A 26,275-nucleotide genomic window follows, 5' to 3' on the forward strand; every position below is an offset into this window, starting at 1 on the left:
GTAGACGGCTTCTGACCTGTTGGCTGACAAGGGGCCTGGGCCGCCCTCCATGGCAGATGTCAGGCCTTTGGTAATGGGCATGGCCATAGCAGGTAGCTCAGAGTGCCAGCATGTGCCAAGGCCAGAGTGGAGGAACTTACTCAGGGCCTTGCTTGAAGGAGAGAGAGAGAGAGCTTCCTCTCTCTCTCTTGACCCTCAGTCAAGAAGGACACAGGCTGAATCCGGCTCATGCACCACACATAGCCCAGGACCTAAGGCAGGCAGGCAACCCCAAGCAAAGGGTCCCATGAATGTCCTCAGACACAGAAACCCAGACTCCAAATTATCTAAAATGAAATTTATTGCATTTCATGCAGTTTGAAGTCCATGCAGCAAAGGAGACTAGCACAATTTTTAATGCTTTTAAAAATAAAGTTGAAAACAGGGGGTAGGGGGGGTATGCACAAAGTTCTAGTCTCCTTGGGCCCCTGGAAGAGAAGGGTTTGGGAATGAAACCATCTACTCTCCATGGCAAATGAGTCTTGTAAATGCAGGGAATGTTCCCACAGCCTCTGGAGGAAAACCCACAGAGCTCTGGGGCAGGAGCAGGGCCCAGGGAGAAGAGCACTAGTGGAAAGGAAGCTACACACGTCACCTCATTTCACCTGAGGGCAGAACAAGGTGGCGAATCCCGGGGCAGCGGCTGTTCTGAGAGCCGGGAGACTACACACACCCCTGGGGAGATCTGTTCCTAAAAGAAGTGGCGGTAAGAACCCAAAAAAGTAGAACAAAAGAAATATTTCTTAACCACACTCTTTGAGAAAATGCCATAAATATGTTATTTAATATTTTCATTTCATAGCATTGGACACATAGCTCAACATATTGAAATATTGATTCCTTAGAGAAAAAAAAAATGAGAAAGAAGGAAATAAAAAATATTGCATCTTTCTGTTGGAGAATCTCGGCCCCCAGGCTCGGGGCGTTGTGCACCAGTGTCCTAGCCTGCAGGAGGCGTGGAGGTCGGCGGGGTCCTCTGAGGAGGGAGGCGGTGCCCATCGCCTGGGGCTGCATGGCAAAAATTGTGTTGGGTGTCCTTGGCCTTGCCAGCTCAGGCCCTCAGTCGCCGGTCACCTGGGGGGCCTGCCCGTCGGAGGGCTGGTTGGCTGACTGGATGAACATGGGCTGGGCGAGGTCCTGGCCAGCAGGCATGGTGACTTGCTGGATCTGGTAGAGCTGCTGCGAGGAGTGGAGAGGAGAGAGTGAGGTCACCCCGGGGAGAGGTGCATGCAGCTCCCTATGGGCCTCGAGTTGGCTGGGGGCCCCGGATACCTCAACCACCACCCACTGCACGGCGTCTGAGGGGGGAGGGGAAGTGGCAGTCTGCTGGGGCTGGGGGCAGCAGACCCAGGAGGCACCAGCCCGGTGGGAGCAGGGGTGTGTGGTGGGCAGGGAGGAGGTGCGGGGGGTTGCATTTCCTGTGGCTTTCACTTCTCTCGGCTCTGCCTCTCCCGTTAGCTCAGAGCCTCGAGCTTGCTGCACGCTGTTCCTCTGTGACAAACACAGGCAATTTGAACCACTGTACCAGCAGCCTGGAAGTCAGCATTTCCCCAACTCTTGGTAATCTTCACTGGCAGGGGCAGTAGGGATTATCCCCTCTCTTTTTCCTTAGGTGTCTGGTTCAGGCTGAGGCCCCTGCACGGGCCCTGATGGGCAGGCAGGTCACCTGGGATTAGTCGCTTCCTATAGCCAAGACCCGTGAGGGGCGGAGAAGATGCTCATGGAGCCACCAAGAAAGGTCAGGGTCAACTGGACACAAATCCTCAGGTGTTTCCACAGAAACCCCAAAGCTAAGACCCCCTGACACAGGAGACCTGGCGTGTGAGCCTAGCATCTGGTGCTGGCAGAAGCCAGAGCTGGGTCCTGATGCCAGCTCCTCCCCTCTCTGGGCAGCAGAGAGCATAGGCTTACGCATGCCATCCTACCATATCCTCAGGGGTCTCCAGGGCCAGAGCATTGAGGGAAAGGCGGAGGGAAAAGGGAAGGTTCCTTCCTTACATGGGTTTAGAATTACTGAATTCCAGGCACCGACAGAGCGGAGAGGTCATGCGTTCTCTGCATTTCAACTAATCCATGAGATTAAAAAGAGCACAGCTTAGAGAAAAGCTATTCTTAAAGGAGACTGGAGACCTGCACTCTAGTCCTGGTTCTGCAATGAACAGCCAGGCAAGCACAGACAAGGCACTTCCCACCTCTAGGGCTCAGTTTACTCATCTGTAAAATGGGCACGGGGGCTATATAAAGTCTAGGGTTATTTTAAACTCCCACAAGTCTATAAACCTAGAGGACAGGCAAGACTTGTTTTTAACAACTTCTGTCCACTTATTGTTAGAAGATGATGGGACAGCTCCCCTAAGCACCAAACCCACAGACAGCACCTGCTGCCCTCCAACAACTCCTCATCCTCTGTGCCTGGCTTGGCTGGTATCTTACCTGTCCATCCGTGAACTGGCTGAACTGCTGCTGTCCTTGCTGGACCTCTGTCTGTGTGATCTGTAGGAATCAAGAAGGCAAAGTAGGCAGATGAGCTGCAGGGTCTGGCCCATCAGTCCACCAGCCCACCAGCCACGAGAGGGTCATGAAGATCAAGTGGACAGTGCATACGAGGTACCCAGAACGAGGCCTGGCACAGCACAGGGGCTTGACGAGTAGCAGGAAAGCAAGGGTCCCTCCCCACCCCCGAGCACTGATGGCTACTCAGAGTTGGCACCACAGACAGGCCCGTGGAGATGCCAATACACAATTTCCGCAACCATCTCTCTTAATGTCCGCCCAAACCCCACCCCCACCCAAAACCACCCCCTCACTACAAGGTCTTTCTGAGGCCTGAGGCTCAAGTCAAAACAAAAACACCTAGCTCCTAGATGCTGACAGGACAGGGCACAACACTTACAGTTTAGGCAGAAACCCCAAGAGTCTGTCTTTCAACCTGTGATGGGAGACTGCAATACACTTGGCAAAGTGGTGAGTGGTCGGTGGGCTCCAAACCAAACCCTATCACTTAGATTATCTCAGTGGAATATGAAACACCCTGGCGAGCAGGCGGCCTTGGCCCTAGAAGCCCTTGTGGCAAACCTAGGAAGTACTTTTTCCGAGACAGGCCACACACAGCCCTCTGGGCCAAGGGCGGGGGCGGGGGACAGTAAGGAAACCATTTGTCACATGTACTTAAAATCTTATGTGGGCATTTTAAATACATGTTAAAAGAAATTTACTGACATGGAGAACCGCATCATCTAATGCCAGCTGCAAGAGACAGCTTGGAAGACTTGAAAAAAGACTGAAGAATGTTTGTGTGTGTATGTGTTATCTGTGGAACATTTGACTAGCTCACGTTTGCTGTGTACCTTCTCCTGGAATCATCACAGCCACCCTGCAAGGTAAGGGCTGTCTTCTCAAGTGTCCTCACAATGGCCAAGAACAAGCCATCAGGGCCTACCCATGGGGCTAAGAGAAGAACAAGGGGACAGGTGTGAAAGGGGTTTCATAACTACTGTTCTTTGTTTCGGATCTTTCTCCTCCCACGAGGGCAGGAGTTAAGTTTTGTCTTTCCATCCCCCAGTGCAAAGTAAGTACTGAAGAAATGCCTGCAGGATAAAGGAGTGATCCTGAAACAAATGGAAAATATACCTCATAGATGAGGTTTTCACTGTGCTCTGTGGCCAGCAGGACTGCCCTTCACATCAGTTGAACAGAGTTTCATTTACCTTTAAATTCCATTTACATATAATTTATTCAACAGTCATTCAGCAAACATTTACTGAGCACCTACTAAGTGCCAAACTGTTAAAATTACAATCACAATCCGTCAATCGGTTGTTAGGAAGACTCTTGACTGTCCTCAGGTGCCTCTTCCTGCTTCTTTCCTCCTCTCTTTAAGACCCAACTCTCCCCACTTTCTGGCTTTAGCTCCTGGTCCCAAAATTGACCTCTGGGGAATTCTTCCTTCTCATTTCTTCCCATCCTGTGCTACAGAAAGTTTCTGGATCCTAGGCTAGAATCTTACAAGTTTAAAGGGAGCGGGTACACTAAAGGGTGGGGTAGTCTTGAGATCTGATTCCCTGTCAGTGAGCAAGCCAATGAAGCATGGATTTGGAGAGGGCCCTTTAACCATCCCAGAGACCACACGGAACTCAGAAGCCCTGCTCTTGGCTCATTCCTCATATTTCCCCAAACGAGATCTGTGGAGACCTGCTCCACAAACTCAGCTCTGTCACAACCGTCAATAGATACATCGCACCGCAACAGACACATCGCCAGAAAGGCACTGCGCCAGACGAGTCCAGCTCTTAAACGATCACTGCTTTTTTGGGTCTGAGGCAAAGAATAGATAAACAATACCTCCCTGCCAGCATCCATGTCCCCTGCAAATAATGCCCACACCCCCAATCCCCACGCCCAGGGAGGTGGCCCCCTCAGCACCTGTGGCTCACAGCATTCAATATCTTGGGGTGTGAGGTGAGAGGAGGGGGCAGTCTCTGGTTAGGGGTGCACAAGAAGGGGGGGGGGATCTAAGTAGCTTTCCAAAGGACACAGAAGATGCCAGGACACAACAGTCATTCAGGTTTAAACATGGAAACTGAGCCTGACGATGAGGCAGCCTGTGAAAACACTTCCTTCAGTCAGACTGCATTTACACACATCAGGCTCTCCTCAGGTATCCTGAGACTCCCTCTGCCTTGTGTTTCCTTGTCCCTCGAGAACAAGACAGTGAAGAGACACACTTTGAATCCAATCCTCGGATAAAGCCCATCTGTCCTCTGGGGTGCAGAACATGTGCAGAATGTGGAGGTGGCTCTTGCTGAAGATGAGGTGGCCAGAGAGTTATGTGCCAAGCCCCCCTTTCCAGTCAGAAGCCAGATCCCGCTGGTCCCCAACTCAAGCCCTGCATCTCTGGGGGACATACCTGTTGAGCATTGGTGGCAAGCGTCTGGATCTGTCCCTGTACGACTTGGGTGCCTGATACAGGCTGGGCTAAGCGGATATACTGCAGTTGGCCGGCATTCAGCTGCACCTATGGCAAGGGCAGAGACAAGCAGACCACAGGAGACTGAATGCAACCTCGAACAGGCAAACTTTTCATGACGATAAATGGTGATTGTCCCCTACCCACCACCCAAAGAAGCCAACTCGGAAAAGCTCCTTTTAAACAGAGACCAAAATAAGCAAAACCGTAACATCCCAACCCCATCAGTCACACAAAAGAGCATGCTCCTTGAGTGGGCTTGGGGGAAATTCCCAGAGGACTTTGTCATACACGTGAGAACCGCACGGCTGGACCCTCAGTATTCACTGGCTCTTAGCTGTCTGCTCACAGTTTATGCTAGGAGTTCATGCCCAACTGTGACATTATTGGAATGTTTGAACCTTAAGTGTGGGCCTTTCTCTCCTCCATCTCCACCCTTCACTACCCCAGTTCCTGGCTAATCTAACACTGAGAAGAGCCCTAGCATCCACCAGGAGCCCAGAGCAGATGGCCATCACTCGGGACCACAGCCCGAGAACTACCCAGCTCCATGCTGCACATCTTGGAAGAGAAAGCTGGCCCGCTTAACTATCTCTGTCCCCAAGAGCCAGGACCAATGCGGGTCTGTGGGACTTTTAGGAGCCTTGGTATTCAGCACTAGCCTATGGCCAAACACCTCCCAAGGGGACGCTGAATCAATAAACCTTTCACAGGATACCCCATCATGGGAAACTAAAGCTACAAAAATGCCTTTAGAGTCCCTCAGGCTTACAATTAAGTCTCAGATAATACAATAATACCGCAGGCTGCATTTAATTGCATGCTAAAAGCCTTAACTCGGGCTCTTAATGCTCCAGCATACCATGAAAGTATTAGTGCTTTGAGCGTGAGGATGAGGAGAGGACCAAGGCAGCTACAACGCGAGGGGAACTGTGGCTCAGCAAAGAAAACAGTCGGCAAAGGAAGACTATGGACAGTCATGCTCGGGATATGGGGGATGAAAGAGGCTCCAGGAAGACCGGCAGATATGGTCGCCCTCCATCTAGGTGTCCAGACACCACCCTCCAGAAGAAAAGCTGTCTGGCCTGCTTTTCTTTTAAGGGTGAGCTTCTTGAGGGTAATATGCAAGTCATGCCTCTTTGTCCTGCAGAAAATTTTCCTCTTGCCTTCAAGAGCTAACTTCATTATATGGGCTTTTGCTACCATGAGTAAAATGCTGACGGGATGAAACTCCTGCATACAAGTGTTAAATCAAACTGCTTCTCTGAAACTTCAGCTTCAAAAAGGATTTGAACCATCAAGAAAAGATGAACACTGAACCAAGAAAAGAGGTATGTTGAAGTTCCTGGTGGAACATTCCAGAATTGTCTAAGGCAAGGTGGAGGGACACAAAATCTAAACCCACTACGAGTCTGCTTTAAAGGAGACAGGGCAAGATATTGTGACCTACTGTCATTTCTCTTCTGAGAACTTGCCAAGAAGAGTTGCTGGGAAGTTGTGATGCCAAGCCTAACCCCCCACTACATTCCACATTGCTTCCAGGCCAATGTTAAATTGCTTACGAGGAGGAAGACAGCTGCACGGAGGCTTGGGAAACCTCATGTGCTGAGATTGATGGTGATTGGTCCCAGGAGTCTCCAGAACTCCAGCCAAGGACACGGGATGAAAGACTACAAGAAGCCTGGTCCCAGGAGTGGGGGAAGGTATACTGCCGGCCATAGGGATTTTACATTTCCCAGCTGGAAAGAGCACTTTGCAGAAACTCAAATGTGACTGAAAACTCGTGAGCCAAACAGTTCTAAGCAGTTCTTAGAAGCAAGCTCTTCTTTTAGGCTTGGGCTTAGATATCTGGGGATGCTCTGCTCTTTAGTCCTCTACCACAGGGATAATCCTGGGGACCCTCACACCCTTTTAACATTAACTACAGAGCAAAGAAGCCCACCCCCCTGGATGGAAATCAACCCTGAATATTCACTGGAAGGCCTGATGCTGAAGCTGAAGCTCCAACACTCTGGCCACCTGATGAGAAGAGCTGACTCACTGGAAAAGACCCTGACGCTGGGAAAGACTGAGGGCAGGAGAAGGGGGGCAAGAGAAGATGAGATGGTTGGATGGCATCACTGACTCAATGGACGTGAATTTGAGCAAACTCTGGGAGATAGTGAAGGACAGAGAAGTCTGGTGTGCTACAGTTCATGAGATCGCAAAGAGTTGGACATAACTTAGCAACTGAACAGCAACAGAGCAAAGCCCACTCCCTGGGCTTTCCAAAGAGAAGCATAGTTCCCTTCCCGGGAACTCGCACTCTGCTAAGCCTAGAAACGCAGACTCCTGCAGAAGTATACAGTGGAGACTAAGTCCTAAATTCTGCAACACGTCTTCTGTGCCCCCAAGTGTTTAAAAGACTCAAGTTAAAGTCACTATGAAGTGGGAACTCTACTCTGGCTTAGATGATCTTATTTTGGTGCTCTCACATGCAAAATCGAGAACCATTTATGAGAGAAGTCATGGGTTGGTGGCTGCAAGGAATCTGAAATCGACGCGTGCTTGTGTGTGTTTGTGGTCACCCCACCCCAACCCCACCCTATTTAAGAAGGAAGGGTGGGGGAAGGTGGGGGTGGGGAGAAAGAGAGAGAGAGAGGTGACAAAGAGAGAGAGAGAGTGATGCACACGGCCCCCTTTCCTCAGCTTTCTCTTGGCCTATTACTCTGTTAATTAAGAAGAGCTCCCCAAAATAGAGCTAAGGATACTTTTCAAGCTTCCTTCAAAGAGGAAGTGGTTAGCCAAGACCAAGTGAGGTTCTGTATCTGCCAACATTTCATTAACAATAGGAAAGGTGAGAGGCAGGAACAGACCTGCTCTATGTCATGTGTTTTCCACATTTTTTGTGGCAAGTTGACCAATGAATAGGTGGCACATGTTACGACAAGGACTTTCTTCTTTTTTTTTTTTAAACAAAAAAACAAGTATAAGTGAAAAAGCCAACAAATGTAGGAAATGAAATCCCTCAAGGCACACAGGAAGTAGCAGTCCACAGTGAAGCAATGGATAAGTTAAATGAAAGCCAAAAATACACTTTGTTGCAGGCTCCACTGGGAACTGACTCATGAATATGCAACAAGTGTATTTATGGCCTTCTCTATACACCTCCCTCTTATTATCTGCAAATCAAGACAGGACTGCCTGACAGGGCCTTTGGGCCTTGGCATGGAATAGTGGCTACAATGACCTCTTTGCACAGGCTGTGGGAGGGGAACTCTAGAGGCGCTGCCCCACAGTGGTGAGTCTGAACCTGGATTAAAGGAAAGCAGGGAGTACACAGTGAAGCCAGTTGTGGTCTAGGGTAATGGAAATACAGGTTTACAACAAAGTGTGTGTGTGTGTATTAAAATTTTTAACTGTTTCTGATTATACTGTTGAGCACAGCGCCACACAGACCCGAAGGCAGGGCAGGGCTTACCGGGATCTGCTGGATCTCTCCTGTGTTCGTGATGATCTGCTGCATCACCTGCATGGTCTGTCCAGTGCCACTCTGGGCCTGCTGGGCTTGACCTTGTGGCTGGGCCTGGACAATCTGCACCTGCTGACCTTCTCCAACTTGCATGGTTACAGGTGTGGTCTGGAAGGAAGAGTCATGAAAAAGCTGACTGAGTTCTAGCCCAGAGCCATCAGGCCTCCCAAGGGGTTAATGCTGAGCAGTTAACCAGGAGCAAACCCTCCTGAATGCCTGACCTCATCTCAACACCAACAATACTCAACCTAGAGAGTCCCCCAGGACTATGCACACTCAGAGCACTGATAAAATCATTTTCCAAAATAAAAGACAGGAAAGCCGAATGGATTTTTTGGCTCAGAGTGCAAAGTATTTGCCTCAACCCCAATACCTCTCTCTATGCTTCAAATGTTGCAACTTTTCACAGCCCTTTCAGTGACAGAAAGGCAGGTATGGTAAAAAAGAATTAAAAGCAACTATGATAATTCTCCCACGACTTGGCTGAAGTCAAGCCTGGAGCAGGTGAGTTTGGAGGGCAAACCAAATGGGAAGTGGGGTCAGTTTAGGACCCTGGGCTCCTTCCCCGGCATGCAAGGCCCTGGAAAAAACATAAAGGGCACACCGGCTGTCACCCCCACTTAGTCAGACTGACTCAAGCCCACGCTGGCCAGCTGGCTGCTCCAGATCACAGCATGGCTTCCCACGGGAGAGGCAAACACCCTTAAGACCTGGACACTGTTAAGACCTGGATCCTAATCGAGGCTATGTAAGTAATAGAATTTAAAACTTTAACAGAATTTAGCAAGAATTTTAACTTTCTAGAAATAGGAATCTCAGATTTAAGGAATTTCTGTCTAATGTATACAAAGATTCTGTGTCTCACACACTTAGAGGATTATCCAACCCAACGAAACTTGTTCCTTCGAGAGACAGTGGATTCAAACTGTCAAGAGGGTCAGTTACTTCTTTAAATCTCACATCTTTACCTCTGTAAAGATGTGACCTTTACAGATCCCAGAATAAGTTGCTCAAACTGGTGGTGGTGCTAGTAGGGCCTTTAATTACACCTGAACCCCAAGCCCTCACTTCGGGTATGATTTCTCCCCACTTGAAACCAAGAATCACCTCCTAAGATGACTCAGAGTCTTAATGAATGCTGGTCTTCAATAGATGTTGTTATCCCGATTGCTCTTACATTCTGACCGCACAGGTCTACTCTGCAGTAACGTTACCTGGGAAGGGGAAGGTGTTCTGGGAACTGTAGATGAGAAATGACTACAAACTGTAGGAGGGTAGGGAGAAAGATGACAGAGGGTAATGCATGCACGCAGGGGGCCAGGTCAACAGGAAACATCTCCCATTCTGACACCATGATCTCCAACTTAGCCTGCTCCCCAAACCTCCATAAAATGTTTCCAATTTTAGGACAGGAAACACAGGATTCACTTGACCAAAATATACTTCCTCCCAATTTTAATATGTATCGGTCCTATAAGGGTATCTGAGCTCAACTTGAAAGAGCCACTCCTGTAGGCCTAGGGAGGTGTGACAAAGCATAGCCACAAGGCCTTCCTGAGCTAGTCAGACAGGGGAACAAGAGTTGGGAGATGCTGGGAGGGACCAAGTTCACCATCCTCACAAGCCTTATCAGCTCCAAGCTGACCAAGTTCAGTGTGGCAGAGAAGAGGTAGATAAAATTCTCGCTGACTTAAAAAAAAAAAAAAAAAAGCATACTGCCAACTCATCACTGTACTACCAACTCAATTTTCCCAAGAGGACTTCCAAGGTATTTCTAAATCATTTCAGGAAAATGAGGGCTCATGTTAGCCTGGCAGATGTCAAATCACATATGGCGTGCCCTGCAGTTGGGGCGCAATAGTCATGAGCTTTTCAGAATGATTAGCCAATCAGGGACAGCTCTTGGCAGACTCCCTTGAAGTTTCCCGGTGCTGGGATAAAGCCTTAGGCAGGCAAAGCGCTCACCACTGCGGAGGCACAAGCACCGGCCAAAGAAGGTCCCTGAGGCATCATGCTGCAGTGAATGCCTCGAGGCAGGGACTGGGATATGGTCATCTGTAAACCCCTCCTGCCTAGCACTGTGTCTAGCAAAGAGCAAGCACTCCATAAACTTCCAAATTATGGATAAAAAAGTGAGCAGGGAATAAATTCCAAAACCATAGTAATTTAAATCTAGCTCTGTCCCATTGTTTTTTCTTTAGGCAGACCTAGCTTCAATGGCACCCCACTCCAGTACTCTTGCCTGGAAAATCCCATGGACGGAGGAGCCTGGTGGGCTGCAGTCCATGGGGTGGCTAAGAGTCAGACACGACTGAGCGACGCCACTTTCACTTTTCACTTTCATGCATTGGAGAAGGAAATGGCAACCCGCTCCAGTGTTCTTGCCTGGAGAATCCCAGGGACGGGGGAGCCTGGTGGGCTGCTGTCTATGGGATCGCAGAGTCGGACACGACTGAGCGACTTAGCAGCAGCAGCAGCAGCAGCAGCTCCTTACTAGAATACACACGGCTGTTTAGGATGGGTCCTCTGCCTGTCTTTTCAACCTGCCTAGATGCTCCCCTGTGCTGACTCTACCCTCCCCGCCTACCACTTCCAGTGCTGTTTCTCCCCACCTTGCTCATGCTGTGCCCTCTCCCAGGAAAGCCCTCCTTCCCCGCTTTATTTGATTCATTTCCATTATTCCCTGTAAGACTCACATTAATCCTTTCAGAGAACTTTCCTCTGACATTCTCTGCTACCACCTCCCTCACATCTTTTGTCGGGTACCCCTTGTGAAGCACTCCCATAACACCCTCTACACAATCCTAAGAATATCTTACACTTCCCACATGGCAAGTGCTGTAATCTCTAAGTATTTGTAGCCCCAACTAGATTCTTAAATTCTTAAAAATAGGGGCTGGTTTATTCATGCTTGTATCCTCAACACAGCATTGGACTTTAGCTAAGAGGACACTCAACGTCTGATGGATAAACAATGACTGTTAGGGAATTTGGAGTCAGGGCTCAGGAAACATAGTTCTCTTCAGCCTTTCATGATCCCCACCAATGTGGATATTAACTGCTTTCACAACAATACTATCGGGAGAGAAGGAATCTTCTGATTACTGTTCTAAAAACAGAAGGTCACTGGACACATCCAGTGGGAGACAGAAATGATGAGGAAAAGAAGAAGAAATGTATGCAAGCTGGCAATGACGCCTGATTGCCACCTTAAAGATACAAATTCCAATTCTGGTGGGGAGACGCAGACAGCAGGCATGGAATCCACTTAAAAGACCTCATATGAAGATGTCACTCTCTTCAAGGGGGCATCATAGAGACTTTTTTCCTCCTAAAATGTTTTAGGGACCCCAGAGAATGTCCTGTTCACTGCACTTTCCTCATCTGACCCATGAGCATGCCAGGATCCAGAGAGACTAGGTGACACATCACCTCAGCGGCCGGGTCTGGGGGCAAGTCCAGGTCTCCAGAATCCAAACCCAGTGCCCTACAATGGTCTGACTGCCCATCTGCCCCAGCCCCACTCTGCCCATCCCAAACCTAAGGGGTGCTGTCTTGCTGGGACGGCACCCTCTGCTGCTCACAGACCTGGCCCTGCTGAGGCTGTGCGATGATGATCTGCCCAGGCTGGATGGTGGTCGTGGAGCTGGTGGTCTGCTGGCCTTGCTGCTGCCCCTGGACTTGGACGGCAGTAGGCTGCTGAGCCAGCGTGAAGTAGTACTGGACGGGCTCGGCAGGAGTCACGGACTGGCGCACCTCCTCCTGTGGGGCAGAAGGAGAGGCAGGTAAGAGGAAAAGAACCGACTCAGCAGCCGCCGCAGTGAATTTCCATTCTTCCCCCAAACGGGCTCTGCACAGTTGCCTGCCGAATGCTGAGTTCTCTACATTTGAAGCCAAGGGAAAGTGGAATTTGAAGAGACCAGTTGTGCTAAATCGAACTAAAAATAACAGATTCCATAGGCTTCACAAAACAAACATACAGCCAATTTTCTGAAGCACAGAGTAATCACCCACTGCGTGATGAGTTGCAAATGGGCAAATAATTACCGTAACTAAAACCACGCACTAGCAGTGCTTGTCAGTAAATGCTGTCAAGGCCTGTGATCTGAGAACAGTGCTAATTGCAAGTACCCCAAACACTCAGGCTGGCTCCCAACCTCCCAAATAAGCAGCACTTATTTCATTCCCCCACCACCTCCGGAGGAAAAGAGTCGGGGAAAGGGACACAGGGCTTTTTCTGGGTTGGAATTTCAGAAGCAAATGTCAGGACCAAGAACGCTGGTAGGCAAGAGCCCAGGTTTTCACAGCATGTCGAGAGCTCGGTGGTCACTAAGGCCGAGTCTATCCAGCATCACATGTGGTTTGCTGGTACTTAGCCACAGAAGTGCAACCCAGGGGGCCTGAGGGACAGCTCTCCACTGGGGTGCTGCCTTGGCTGACTAGGGAGGTCGCATTCTGGCCGACCTGCTGAGTGAAGAGACTGTTCCTTCTTCAGCAGACGTTTTCCATGGCAGAAGGAGTAAACAACCCTCTCCCAGCCACCTCGAGCTCACAGCTGAGAGTGTAGGATGTTTACACACACTACGGCATGGTTACAGTCTGAGGGTCCGGGGTTGGTCGGCCCCTGACCACTGACACAGAGGTCGGCGTCTGCTCCGGAGGGCCCTGCGACACACGGAACCCCGCCTGGGACAACAGAAACAATACAAACATACAACCACTCGGCTGGCTGAGCAAAAATATCAGCTAAATTTACTCACTTCTGTGCTCTGGACTAAGTCTTTCAGGCTCAAGGAAAGAGGAGAAGGCTTCTCCAAGGCAGAGACCCTGTGGATTGCCTCAGAGCTCTCCAAAGGGACATACACAGTTGGTACTGACCCTATCTCCAATCTGTGCTTCCACGGCCCTTTTCTCATGAAACCTTTTTGTACTTGCTGGTCAAATTCACTACCCTCCCTGCTAGAATGACAGGCCTATGAAGGCAAAGCCTCGATCTCTCTTGCCCCCTACTGTCCCTATTACCATTCTCCTTTCAAGCACTCAATAAAAGCAGGTGCTAAATGATAAATGAATTCATAGGGCCGGGCAGACAATGGGAGGTAGGAAAGTATTTTTTTTTAAACCCAAGCTGCATGCATGCTTAAGTCGTTCGGTCACGTCTGACTCTTTGTGACCTCATGATCTGCAGTCCACCAGGTTCCTCTGTCCATGGGATTTTCCAAGCAAGAATAGTGGAGTGGGTTGCCCTTCTCTTCTCCACAGGATCTTCCTGACCAAGGGATTGAACCCAGGTCTCCTGCACTGCAGGTGGATTCTTTACTGGCTGAGCCACCAGGGAAGCCCTAACCCAAGCTGGGAGTATGACAAACACTCTTAAACCCACCAACTGTCAGCAACAGACAAGAACCCCTAACTCTTGCTCCCTCTAGGATTCTGCAGCCCCCGTGTGGGGATACACTTTTGTCCACTGTAGGATGGGGTGGGTACTCTTTTGCTTCCGGGGAACTGGGGGCCCAGGATACTAAAACTAGGACTGCGGAGACCTAGCTTCTGAGTAACTTGGATCTCAGCATGCAAGGTTCCCTGACGGCCATTCACCCAGTCTAGGCAGATACTTTGGACACTCTGGGTTTCTAAGCTAGCCCTTCAACAGGAACCAACTTTCTAAGTTAATGTATTCTGTGCTTCAGGCCCAAACAGTATGAACCCTGGACATGATCATGCTGAGGCAGAAGAAAAAGGAAGCTCCCTTTTATTTGCATCTAGGTCTCAGTTTCCAGAACAACTTAACTGTGACAACATTATCTCCATTTCAACTCTAACTTCTCACCATTATAAATAAAGGTCCACCAGTCAACTAGATCTTGGCTATGACAGGGGTAATACTGATACCCTCCCCAGCCAAGAAACAAAGGCCAGCTACTCTTTTCAAGGCTCCTGAAATAGGTTCAATGAATTTATCTTCCCACTCAGAACTCCCTTCCCATTTTATAGAAAACATTAACCATTAAAGTCCAAACCTAACTTGAAAAAGCTCTTGGGTGATGAACGAGTATAGAGGACTAAGAACTCCAAAACTAACCAGTAGGAAGTCTTGGGGAGTAGGGAGCCCCTGGCCTTCACCAGCCCTTGGCCTGTGACTGTTCTGTCTCCAGTTATCCTTGACTACAGCAAATCTGCAAGTGAATACTGTCTTTCTGCCAGAAAAATAGCAAACACTGTACCACTTTCAGAAGCTAAAATATCCTTTTCCAAAAGCTGTGAGAACATGTAAAGAGCTTCTCCTATGCTGCCTACAGTACCCTCTTAAGCTGTTTATGAACTAGGCAATGTCTGGGACACTCTGTGAGTATCAAATAGAGGCACCAAGGTTTGCCTTATGAGGACAGGCATGTCAGCTCTCAAATCACTGGAATGGAAGGAAGCATATCTAAGCTGCTTCTGCATTAGAAGACTCATTCTGCCAATGGAGGTCAAGCTAGAAAGGGAGTGATTATGCTTGGTTTAAAGAAATGGGTGAAGAGGAAATGACGTTTCAATGAGCAGGAACTTTCAACTCATAGCTTTATGGGGTAAAAGTCAGGTCTCAACTCTCTCCTGCTTGAGTAGTCTTTACTTGCTTCACCAAAGAACAAGAGACATCTCCAAGCATCTTTGAGAAGTCAAGGACCTTAGAACAACTCAGTATTTCTGGCTCGTTTCTTTCCCCAGCAGCGGGAAGCCACCCCCTGTGCTAGAACAATCTCTGAATGACTGGATCAATTCAGGATGGGGCACTTGCCCAGCTTAGCAGTGGCCTCCCCAACCAGAGTGCCTGCTCTTGGAATCTCTCCAGCAGTGGAGTCTGATAAACAACACCAGAGAATGGGCAGCATCACCTCCTAGGGCCATCACCACAGTGCTGTGCAGCCAGCCCCCAAAAGCACATTTGCTTCAGTAGCAAGAATGAACTGCTGCTTCCTTCAGAAAGGGTGAGTTTTGGAGAGTAGGCGCTTTTAAAAGACTTAAGGAAGCTGCCAGCCAATTTGGAGCTTGGGAAAACTTCATGTCTACAGAGGATTAAAAGCGCTATCTTAGAACTTTAGGCCAGCTTTCGGCAATCTCAACCTTTCAAAAAAGGCCAGGCAGCAGCTGTCCCGAACAGGATGCCAATCAATGGCCTGAATGCCTGCAAAGAACTGAACCCAGGCAGCAAGGAGCTGTCTCAGCTAGACACACTTTAAAGGAGATGGATCATAGCATTCAGAGTCAGGCTAGGATGTAACAAGGAGCTCTCTGCCACCCTAGGAGAGTCAACCACTGAGGACACGGGAGGAATGGAGAGGACACGACCATTCTTTCTGGCCAGTTGGCTTGGCAGGCAGCCCACAGGGAACAAGCAGGAGTTGCTGCAAGGAGCCTGAGCAAGGCCTGATTGTCACAGAGCTCACCACCTTGTTTTTAAAGGGGGCTTCTGAAACAAATTCCAACAGGGAGAGTGGGTGAGTGGTATCAACTGTTTTGAAGAAAGAGAAGTGGTCTGAGTTCTTCTTGCAGTGACTTCTCAAAGAGGAGGGAAGCACCCAGAGGAGGAACTGAGCCGTGGACACAAACCTGCAATGTTTCAAAGGCCATGTGCAGCGGGATGACTGTGGCAGCCTGCCGCTGTAAACATCCGACTGAAAGCTCCTTGCAACGCCTTACAGCTTCCAGTCAAGGATGTTTACAGTAGCAAAGACTGCCCAGAAGAATGGAGACGCAGTGAGGCACCCCGTGCTAGGAAGGAGGTACTGAGGGCTTGCTAACCCAAAGGTCCCCAGGCAGGGTCGCAATTACAAAGGCCGTTAAAGATGCCCACTTCTCCTACACTCTCTTACTGGTTATTAACATGAGACAGCACAGGAGAATAGTCATTACTGAATGACTCCTATTTCTAAGGATAATATACTATGAAATAATTCATTAAAAACACTGAAACTTTTATTAACAAAAACAAAGCAAGTAGATCAAGGCTCAGCTTTGCTCCTGCCAGACTCTGCCACTATTCCAAGTATCTCTACTATATCCAGTGAGTCATACAATCTGCATGCCTAAAATGATGAGCAACACAGGAGAGGGATCTATCAAAATTGCAATTAAGAGCTTTATGTACACAAAGTGCTGAAAAACAATGGTGTGACCTCTGGAGAGGAGCAGACAGAAGAGCAGGAAAGGCAGACACATTCCTTCTCGTCACTGCTTGGAAAAAGTTTAAGTGAAGGTTCTCAAATCTGGTTGCACATTAAAAGCATCTGGAGAGCTTTAAAAAGGACTGATGCCTGAGCCTCCCCCTCACAGATTCTGTTTCAGCCGGTGTGGGGGACAGAGCCTGGGCACTGGTATTTCTAAAAACTCTAACAGGTGATTCTAATGTGCAGCCAGCACACTGCGTAGAGAACCACAATCCAGAGCAAGAGAAGACCAAGTCCACTCCCTTCAAGCACAGCTATGCACACACAGAAGCTGCTTCCTGAAATCTAAAATCTTTAACCTGCTCTCCCATCCCAGACTTAAGAACTCTGATAGACTTCCCAGGATATTTCTAAATGAGCTACACTTTACTGTTTTAACTCATCTTTACTTTTCATTTTGTCTGTTTTCACTGAGACACCACCTCAGAGGCACTGAGTTAAAAGTATCCCTAAATGAGTAACAGAAGATGTTAAGGATGGATCTGGTCTAGAGAAAGAGAAGCAAAAGAAGAACAAATGACTTGTGCTGACAGAGGAAACGGAGATCGTCTGATACCAGGATGCAAGGCACCCTCTCGTCAGCAATGCCTTCCCAGCTCACCTGACGCTTCGGTGGTTTCAGCTCATCTCTTGGAACGATATCGATGAGAAAGTCAAACTGATCAAATTTTGTAATTGCCATGGCGATATCATTTCTCTGTAACAAAGAAAAGCAGGGTGAAAAATTAACTTGGGGAGAAACGAGTTTACCTGGCTTTCTACTCTCCAAGTTACAAGTAAGGTTAAGACGATGACTTCTAAGTCAAACTAAAGACCCACGGCCAAGCCTATAGCCAAAAAAAAAGCACACCCAAACTCTTACAAACTTCAAATGATCAGACCTGATGGACAAACACTGACCAAAGAAGAGATACATATAGCTCATGCTCTACAGACTAGATACTTGAGCCTGCAACTATTAACACCTCTGCTAGATCCTGCTCCAAGGTCTTCCCCACAACTGTTTAGATTAACACCCTCCAGATACATTCGTACAAATCTAGCCATATCAACTGACAGGTTTCTGGTCATTCTGTGGTTAGCAAAGTTAGGCTATTACTCAACCTGATAACCCTTTAAGCCCCTAAATAATATTTTGACTCTTTGGCTCACATGTAGTTTATAATCTATTTTGAATCTCTTAGCTGAAATCCTATTTCAGTAATTTTTTACAATATTTTTGTAGTCATTGGATCTATTAATGTTAGTTTCTACAAAATTACAATTTTTATTTTGAAATTCAAAATGACAATGTCAAATTCACAGTTTAAATATTGTTTAACGTGACAGGAATACTAGAAATCTGAAGCCACTAGGGTAGGGGCTGGGGGGAAGAGAACATGAGTCAGCTGACTAATGCTACTGAAACCAAGGCCTGCTCTGATGAGGTTCTTTCTAAGAGTGACATTCCCTTTCTTTAAAAGATTTTTAAATTAAGAACCAACACACTATGTATACTTAAGGTTTGTGTACGTCATTGTAGGACAATTATAAAGCAAAAGAAAAAAAAAATAGAGAACACTAGTAAGTGACACACATATTGAAGTGCTCAGGGGAATATAAAGTTTTAAATGCATTTAAAACCAGATGATTTGGTGGACAGAGGGAAAGACAAATATGGGACTAAAATGAGTAAAGTGTTAATGGTAGATCTAGGTGGTAAGTTACACAGGTGTTCACTGTAAACTTTGCTTATGTTTAATTTTTTCATAATAAAATGTTGGAGGGAAAGTCAACATGCTAACAGAAATCCTCAGCAAGCTCTATATATCACAGTTAAAAGATGACTCATCAGATAAAATAGGAGGGGATGGAAATTTTCTGTTGTTTTCTTTTTTTTTTCCCCTTTCCTTGTCTTTGTGATGGCCCCGAGCCACTGAAATGCAAAACTCCAGCCCGACCTTCTTGCCAACCACCAGCCTGATAATAAACCCTCCCAACAGAGGCAGGGCACATATTAAGGGTGCCAAGTCTCATTTAAGATTAGTACAATATAGTATCACATTCATGATGATGTCACCTACTCAAGCTACCCAGATGGCTCATCTATGGATAGAATGAGGGGAAGAAAAAAATAAATGATCACCTTTAGACATATACTAAAGCATTCTACAGAATTTTGGAAACAGATATACTTAAATGAGTCTTTTAAACACTTTTATTTTGCCTTTTGTAATGCTAATATTTTACCAATTATCATATTTAGTGAAAAAACAAAACAAAAAAGCCAGAGAAATTTTAAGTACCCAGCTTGATGAATCTGAATAAATATATGCACCCGGGTAGCTATCACCCATATAAGAACATACAAAGTTTCCTTCTATTCCTTTCCAGTCAACTTCCTTCCCTTACCAATCTGAGGCAACCACAGCTCTGACTCCTGTCTCCATAAATGATGATAGTATATGATAGCATGTACTGTGTAATCTGTTTCTTTTGCTTAAATATGATTGAGGTTCACCCACATTGTTGCATGAATAAATAGTTTGCTTCTCTGACTGTTGAGTAGTCATCCATTTTAAGAATAAATCTATTTGTTAATAGATTTACATCTTGATGGATATTTGAGCTATTTCCAGGTTTTGGCTATTATAAACTAGGTTGTTACAGACAGTCTTATACAAGAATGTCCACACTTTTGGGGAGTACATGTAAGAGTGGAATGGCTGGATCTGAGATTAAGGAATAGCATTTTATTAGAAAGTGCTAAATAGTTTTCCAAGGTGATCACACCACTTTACATTCTAACCAGCAATAAATGAGTTTCAGTCATTTCACTTTCTTGTCAACATTCGGTACTGTCAGTCTTTCTAGTGGGTACAAACCAGTATCTCATTGCGGTTTTAATTTGTATTTCCCAGATGACAAATGACATTGCATACCTTTTCGCTGTTGAACATTTAGGTGTCTTCCTTTTTGAAGGGCCTGTTCAAGTGCTTTGCCCATTTTACTTTTTAATCTGAATTGACTCTGAAGGTAGCTTTAATTAGTTCTCTCTAGATCCATAGACTTCCTCCAAGACAACATAAGTAAGTTTTCAATATCTAGCTGCACGAGACTATAGAATTTCTAAGGGTACGAATCTCTGTCTGTTTTGTGTATTAATTCCCAGGGCTTAGAACAGTGCTTGGCACACTGTGGGTATTCATTTAATATCTGCGGAATAAATGAACAAAAGCATGCATTTTCAGTTTTGGAGATAAAGGGAAACAAAGAAAACATAATGCACTTCCTTGGCTTTGCTGTTAAAATGCTGGCACTCCTGTATCTGCCATACTTCTCCTCCTATGTCTGGGAAATCTTTCCTCTAAGAAAGGGCCTGGGTGATGAGTGGAGGGGCTATACACCCAATGACTAGGGGTCTTCATACAATAAGAAAGTGATTTGCTGAATTAAAACAAAAAAAGAAACAAGAAAGAAGGAAAGGATTCCCAGGAAAAGAGAGAAGGAACAAAAATGCCAAAGAGGTTAGTGAGACTATTCTTCCTGGGACCGTTCTTTCCTGAAGACTCTCAAGCCTTCCAACTGGAAGCTGTTTAGATCTAGAAATAGATAAATAATCACTTTAGCCTCTGTTTACAGTGAGAACTCACCAAGTACAAAGTTCAGTCACTGAGCCGTGACAAACAGGGAAGTTGGAAATTAACATTCCTGGTAGGGAAATGCATACTGTCTTGGCCAGAAGGTCTGCCTGCCTCCCACCAGAAAAGGAAGATGCCAGTTAAACACATCAGTTTGACAGAGGTGTGGGAAAGAACAATCTTTGGTCCAAAGCCATGCAAGAGAAGAAGGCAAAGGCAGCTGCTTGCCTAATTCTCTACAATATTACCTGAAGAGTCCGGCGCTTGTTATCCTCTGTGTGGATCCAGGCTCGAAGAGTCAACTCTGTGATAAAAATCTGGGCTGCCTTGGCAAACAACACAGGGGCTTCTGCACTGATCATCTGCAACAGACGTAGGCCCTCCCTGTCAATCACCAGCAAGTCATTCAAACCAGTCAGTTTGTCCCTTATCTCATGTCCTGCCAATGGGCTATGGGTCAAGGACTAGAGAACAAGAAGGGGGTTGCCTCAAGAGATTCCAAGGTAAAATAAACCCATGACAAAGCAGGGACAAAGCAGGTAGCACACAGAAGAAGGGAAGAGGGAGAAAGGTTATTTATCTAGCACCTTCCATGGACTTTCTTGCTCTCATAAAAGCCTTTCAGAGAAACTAGGATTTAGGAAAAGTGAAGTGACTTGCCTATAGACACAGAGCCAGTAAGTGGAAGGATGTAGGCTCTAATCCAAAGGGAGACAACGTGGGGGAAAGATAATGAGTGCCAGTGGATTTAGGGAAAACCTCCAGCTTCTCACCCTTCTCGGCTTCACTTTTTACATAGTGAAAAAGAGGTAACAACTTGCCAGGGTTGCTGTGGGAATCAAATGAGATAATGTATGTAAAAGTGCCTGGCACATAGTAAGTCCTCAAGTACTGGAAGCTGCCTTGCCGAATCTGAATTCAAAGTTCAAACTCTTGGTCAAACAAAGCTCTGGACCCTGTGCAGCCTTTCTGAGGTGGTCTGTGGTGATCTGTCTGTGTGGTCAGAGTTAAGGAAGCAGGAGGTGAGAATTGGGATCTTGGTTCTCCAACTCTAGGTGAGTCACTTTTAACCTCTTTGTGTCTATTCGCATATCTACAGGATGGAGAAACTAGTAACTCTTATCCTGTGAACTCTCACATGGTTACTATGAGGAAGTAAGTTAATAAAAAGGAAAACTGCTATAAACTGTTAGCTTTCTATACAAATACAGGAAACTATTAATTCAGAGTGGAGAGAGTTGCTCTCTTCTTGAGAGAACTGTTAATAGGAGGCGGACTCCTAGGAATACAAAAATGGTCAACCAAAGTAAATCCTCTCACAAGCATAAACTGTAAAACAACTCACAGACTGAAAAGTTAGAACAAGTGCAATATCATTATCAGACATTTCTTAGAACTCAGATCAACTAACTAGAGACTGCAATAAGATGCCAGAAAGACGTCACTGTTCTGCTGACATGATGATACATGTTTACGCTACACAGTGGAAAGAATCAGGCAATTCAAAAAACAAATACTCAGTAGCTTGGATTTCAACAGCTAGCAAACAGGATATTCCCAATTTTTAGAAAAGTACCATACAATAATTAAAACTGTTCAATTTCAGCTCGGAACCAAATACAAAACCAACAGACAATAATACTTTTATTTTTGTTTAATTAAACTTTGAGCTCTAGAGAAATAAGCAATAATCTTCCCATTGTTTTACTTTCAATATGAATAATAAAAATGAATGTGAATTCACCTTCACATCTTCATCCAGTTTCATAATCTTCTTAATACGAGCCAGTGGGAGTTCCTGTACTCGGAAATCTTTCTGAAATGAGTAACAAGAGGTGCATAAATGGTAGGAATAATTAATAGGATGTGACAGGCAGCATGAAGCCCCCTGGTTGATCTAGTCCCTCCTTTTAGAAAATATGGCAGGAGAGGAATTACAAATGGAATTAAGAAAACACAAGCTCTAGAGCGAAACACTTCTTAACCAATGCGGAGCTTCCAGCAAAGGGCTTCAGGGTAAACTTACGGTGCCTTCTAACAGGGCCCTCATGAAAAGTAACCCCAAACAACACCAGGTTCTTTGCCAGAACAATAGAGAGGTGCATCAGGAATGCATTTTTCCCCCTAAGAAAGTTTACCAGTCTGCAATATGCAGATTAAAATGAGATTTCTGGCCTTAGGGGTTTTTCTCCAAGTTGCCAGTTATTTCCTTCTAATCAAGGACTACAAGAGCAAGCGCCAGCAATACCTGACCACAGTGACCGCTCTCTTCAGCCAATGTGACACTGGCTATTTCTGACCTTTGCACTAACATGACACCAGAAGCCGAGGAGGAGCTCCTTACCCATCACAGCATCAAAGGCCCTGTCTTCAAAATCTGCTGGGGGTGGGGGTAGGAGTAGAAGAGTTTGGAAAAAGGGTAAGCGTGAATTTATCAGCTGCTGTTTAGGAGTAGTCCTGTCAATTTTTTAACAAACAAGACTAAGTTGGGAAGAAACCACTTAACTTTACTGTGGAAAGGATTTAGGAAAGGAATTTTTGATCAGCATTACTCAATTACTTCTGATTTAAGTGCTTTTTCATTTTATTTTGATACTACTGGTATTTAAATACACAGCCAATGATGGATGCAATTCTAGAAATAAAAATCAATTTTGGGTTTCAAAGCTGCAAAGAAGAGAAAACTGAAAAGGCAGAGATTAGCTAAAATCAGCAAAATCCCTACTGGCACTAGGTGTCAAATGATTGATACTATAAGTGGTCTGAAATGTGATTCACCAAATCCAATACCCTCACCTGGGAAGTTACATCATCACATTATGGAGGAAGCAGCTCTTATTTGAGATTTGGTGTAATTAACATGCATTAGTGAACTTTCTTTTCCAAGACCAATAAAAAAATCAACTATACGTCAAAGAAGGCAGTGAAGCATTTTGGAAAAACATCATCAGCCTTCCCAGAATCTATTTTATGAATACAGAAGAACAGGAACTATTAAGATAAAATATACACCAAGACACCTAATTTTTTTTGGCCACACCTTGTGGCATGCAGAATCTTAGTTCCCCAACCAAGGATGGAACCCACTACCCCATGTAGTGGAAGCACGGCGTTCTAACCACTGGACCGCCAGGGAAATCCCAAGACATCTAATTTCTCCACCCAAATTCAACAAGCTGCTTGGCTATCACTGACCTCTATAAAACCCCAACATCAATTTTTTGTCTTTTCCAAATTAAGTATCAGCATTTTCCACGAAGCCTCTAAAAATCTAACTCTGGAGTGGTAGAGGCTTAGAAGTCCAGTTTACTAAAATTTCACCAAAAGGAGATAGCACGACACATTCTAATTTTTTCTCCTCCTCTTTCATTTGTTCCTTCATGCAACTCAACTGATAGCAAATGTATGATGCCTACTACTATGTGCAAGACGCAAATACACTTTTCTTTGAACAGCTGGGCTTCCCTGGTGGCTCAGATGGTAAAGCGTCTGCACGCAATGCAGGAGACCTGGGTTCAATCCCTGGGTTGGGAAGATCCCCTGGAGAAGGAAATGGCAACCCATTCCAGTATTCTTGTCTGGAAAATCCCATGGACGGAGGATCCTGGTAGGCTACAGTCCATGGGGTCGCAAAGAGTCAGACACAACTGAGCGACTTCACTTTCTTTGAACAGCCAAATAGTTTAGAGACTATCACTTATGAAATATTATAATCCCCTAAGCTATACTAGAATGGGGGTGTAAAATCCCACAGAGAAAAGAAAGAAATGACCAACTGCAAGTGGTGGGTAGCGGGGAGGTGTTGGAGTGAGCAAGAGGAGTTGGCAAATGTTCCGCAGAGGGGCTGACATCTGAATTGTGTCTTGGGATCCTTCAAATCTGCTTGCTGGAAAAGTAAGTGAATGTTATTCAAAGGACACAGCACACACAGAAGCACAGAGACAAAAAAACTGGCCTATTTAAGTTTTAGATGTATGACCTCAGTACAGAGGGGAGCAGCAGGAAAGGGAATACTGGATTGGGGCCAGACCCTAAAGGGATTTAAAAACAAAAAAACATTTAACTACAGAAATCAATCACTGGTCCTCCTTCTTGTGTGGTGTATCACACAAAATGATGCTAAACAGAAATGCCAAAGAAAACGCTAGGGATGATAAGTTTCTTTGGAAGGCCTCCCAGGATGATACACACAGCACAAGATTATGACCACAAGATTTAGGTCTCTTACAAGTGTGTTCTCATTTGGCTTCGTCATTTAATATAATTCCCACAACACTGTTCTAAGATTACTTAACTAAAGCCCAGAGCTGATAAAAAGATCTCCTTCCCCAACTTGAAAGAATAAAATATTACTTTCAGAATTTTTATGAGACTACAATTAAAAAAAAACAACAACAAGGAAAAGTCAAGATATAGTTCCACCTTGAAGAGAGGAAGAAACTTACAAAAAACTCTGTTCTAAGTCCCATACATCTTTTCTTTTGTGAGAAATTTTCTCATGATCTTTAAACCTTGAGATCTTAAAAGATCTTCAGATGTGCATGTGGGGCTCATTATCACTGACAATAGCCCAGCTTTCTATAATCTCAGCCCAGCTTTCCAGTCACATGTAAGGCTTTATGACCAGCTTATTGGAGAGAGGCGCCCCTTCACAATCGGTAAACTGGCTTTCAATTCAATGCTCCCTTGTCATTGGCAACCATGCAACTGACATGAGTAACATTTAACTTCTTATCCTGATGCGAATCCAAGTGGAAGAACAACTGACACACTTTACTCTTAGGAGTGACATCAGAAAGGCTGGAGAGCGGATTCTCTCTCAGAACATCTTTGTGCTCCTGACCACAACCAAAGAAGTATGTTTAAAAATGCTGCCATCTGAAACTGCTGAACTTCAAGAAGTCTGAATTCACTCAATGACAGTTTAAAGCCAAATTACAGTCAATAGGTCTCAGGCTGAACTAAACAACATCTGGAGTTTCAAATAATGATGAGGAATCTTTTGCAGGCCTACCTAGTCAGGCACTCACTCTGCAAAATCAAGATTCTACCTTCTCAAAAGCAGTGATTCTCAACATGGACAGCATGTTAGGATCACCTTGGGGAGCTTCTGAAACACAAGATGTCTGGGCTCTACCTCAGACTAACTGAATCAGGAACTCTAGGGAGTGGAGTCCTGGCATCACATTTTTTGAAAACTACCCTGGTGACTATAATCCAAAGTGAGGGTTAAGGACCACTGCTTTAAAGCCTTGCCGCTCAAAGTGAGGTCCCTAGACCCACAATGGCATCATCTGGGAACATGAATGAAGTGCAGAATCTAAGGTTCCTCTCCAAACCTGCTAAATCAAAATCTGTATTTCAACATGACCCTCATGTGGTTCACATATAGACAATAAAGTCTGTGAAGCACTGTTCTACAGGAAGGGCTCAAACAGCACAGGAACTATTTTTTAGCAGTCCACCAAACTTCACCTCCAAGTTCTCGTTTAAATGGTTATCTGATTTGATTGTAATGGTGGAAATGTCATCTTCCAATCTGGAGACACTGAAGAATGAAAAGATGTAACAGGCAATTAAAAGAAAGTGACCAAAGCATTAAATTAGGGCTAACCTGAAGGCTAAATGGGGTGTAGGGAGGGAGTTTGAAGGAGGATTAGATTTTTCTTTAAGATTCAGCATTACTACCTCCCCACCTGCCCCACAAAGGACAAAAGTTAGCTCTTTTTTCCCCGCTTTCAAAGAGGTCTAGAGAGTAAAATTTAATGCCAAGAAGTCTATTAATTATTGCTCCCAGAGGTCTGCTAAGCAAGAATACAGCATTTAACACAATCATCCTGGTATATAATCATTTTGGTATGATTTTTAATCAACTCAGTTTCAGGTGAGCACCACCTGAGGTTATGGACAATGCAGAGCTTTCAAGAAT

General features: G+C 45.7%; 1 protein-coding gene across 8 annotated transcripts in view; it reads right to left on the reverse strand.

Moving 5' to 3' along the window:
• Positions 1–322: 322 nt before the first annotated feature.
• Positions 323–26,275, reverse strand: part of NFYC (nuclear transcription factor Y subunit gamma) — a 65,131-nt gene continuing 39,178 nt past the window's right edge. For 7 of the 8 annotated variants that reach the window (XM_027537660.1, XM_027537663.1, XM_027537665.1 and 4 more), the window contains 8 exons: positions 22,091–22,162; positions 20,595–20,708; positions 17,328–17,423; positions 12,105–12,278; positions 8,466–8,624; positions 4,946–5,053; positions 2,473–2,532; positions 323–1,218 (listed from right to left, as the gene is read on the reverse strand). In XM_027537660.1, coding sequence (XP_027393461.1) covers positions 1,099–1,218; positions 2,473–2,532; positions 4,946–5,053; positions 8,466–8,624; positions 12,105–12,278; positions 17,328–17,423; positions 20,595–20,708; positions 22,091–22,162 — 903 coding nt within the window. In that variant the 3' untranslated portion in view covers positions 323–1,098. The remainder of the gene's footprint in view (positions 1,219–2,472; positions 2,533–4,945; positions 5,054–8,465; positions 8,625–12,104; positions 12,279–17,327; positions 17,424–20,594; positions 20,709–22,090; positions 22,163–26,275) is intronic. The other variant, XM_027537668.1, reaches the window with a different exon arrangement.

Source organism: Bos indicus x Bos taurus, chromosome 3 (assembly GCF_003369695.1).
Source record: "Bos indicus x Bos taurus breed Angus x Brahman F1 hybrid chromosome 3, Bos_hybrid_MaternalHap_v2.0, whole genome shotgun sequence".
NCBI classification, from domain to species: Eukaryota; Metazoa; Chordata; class Mammalia; order Artiodactyla; family Bovidae; genus Bos; species Bos indicus x Bos taurus.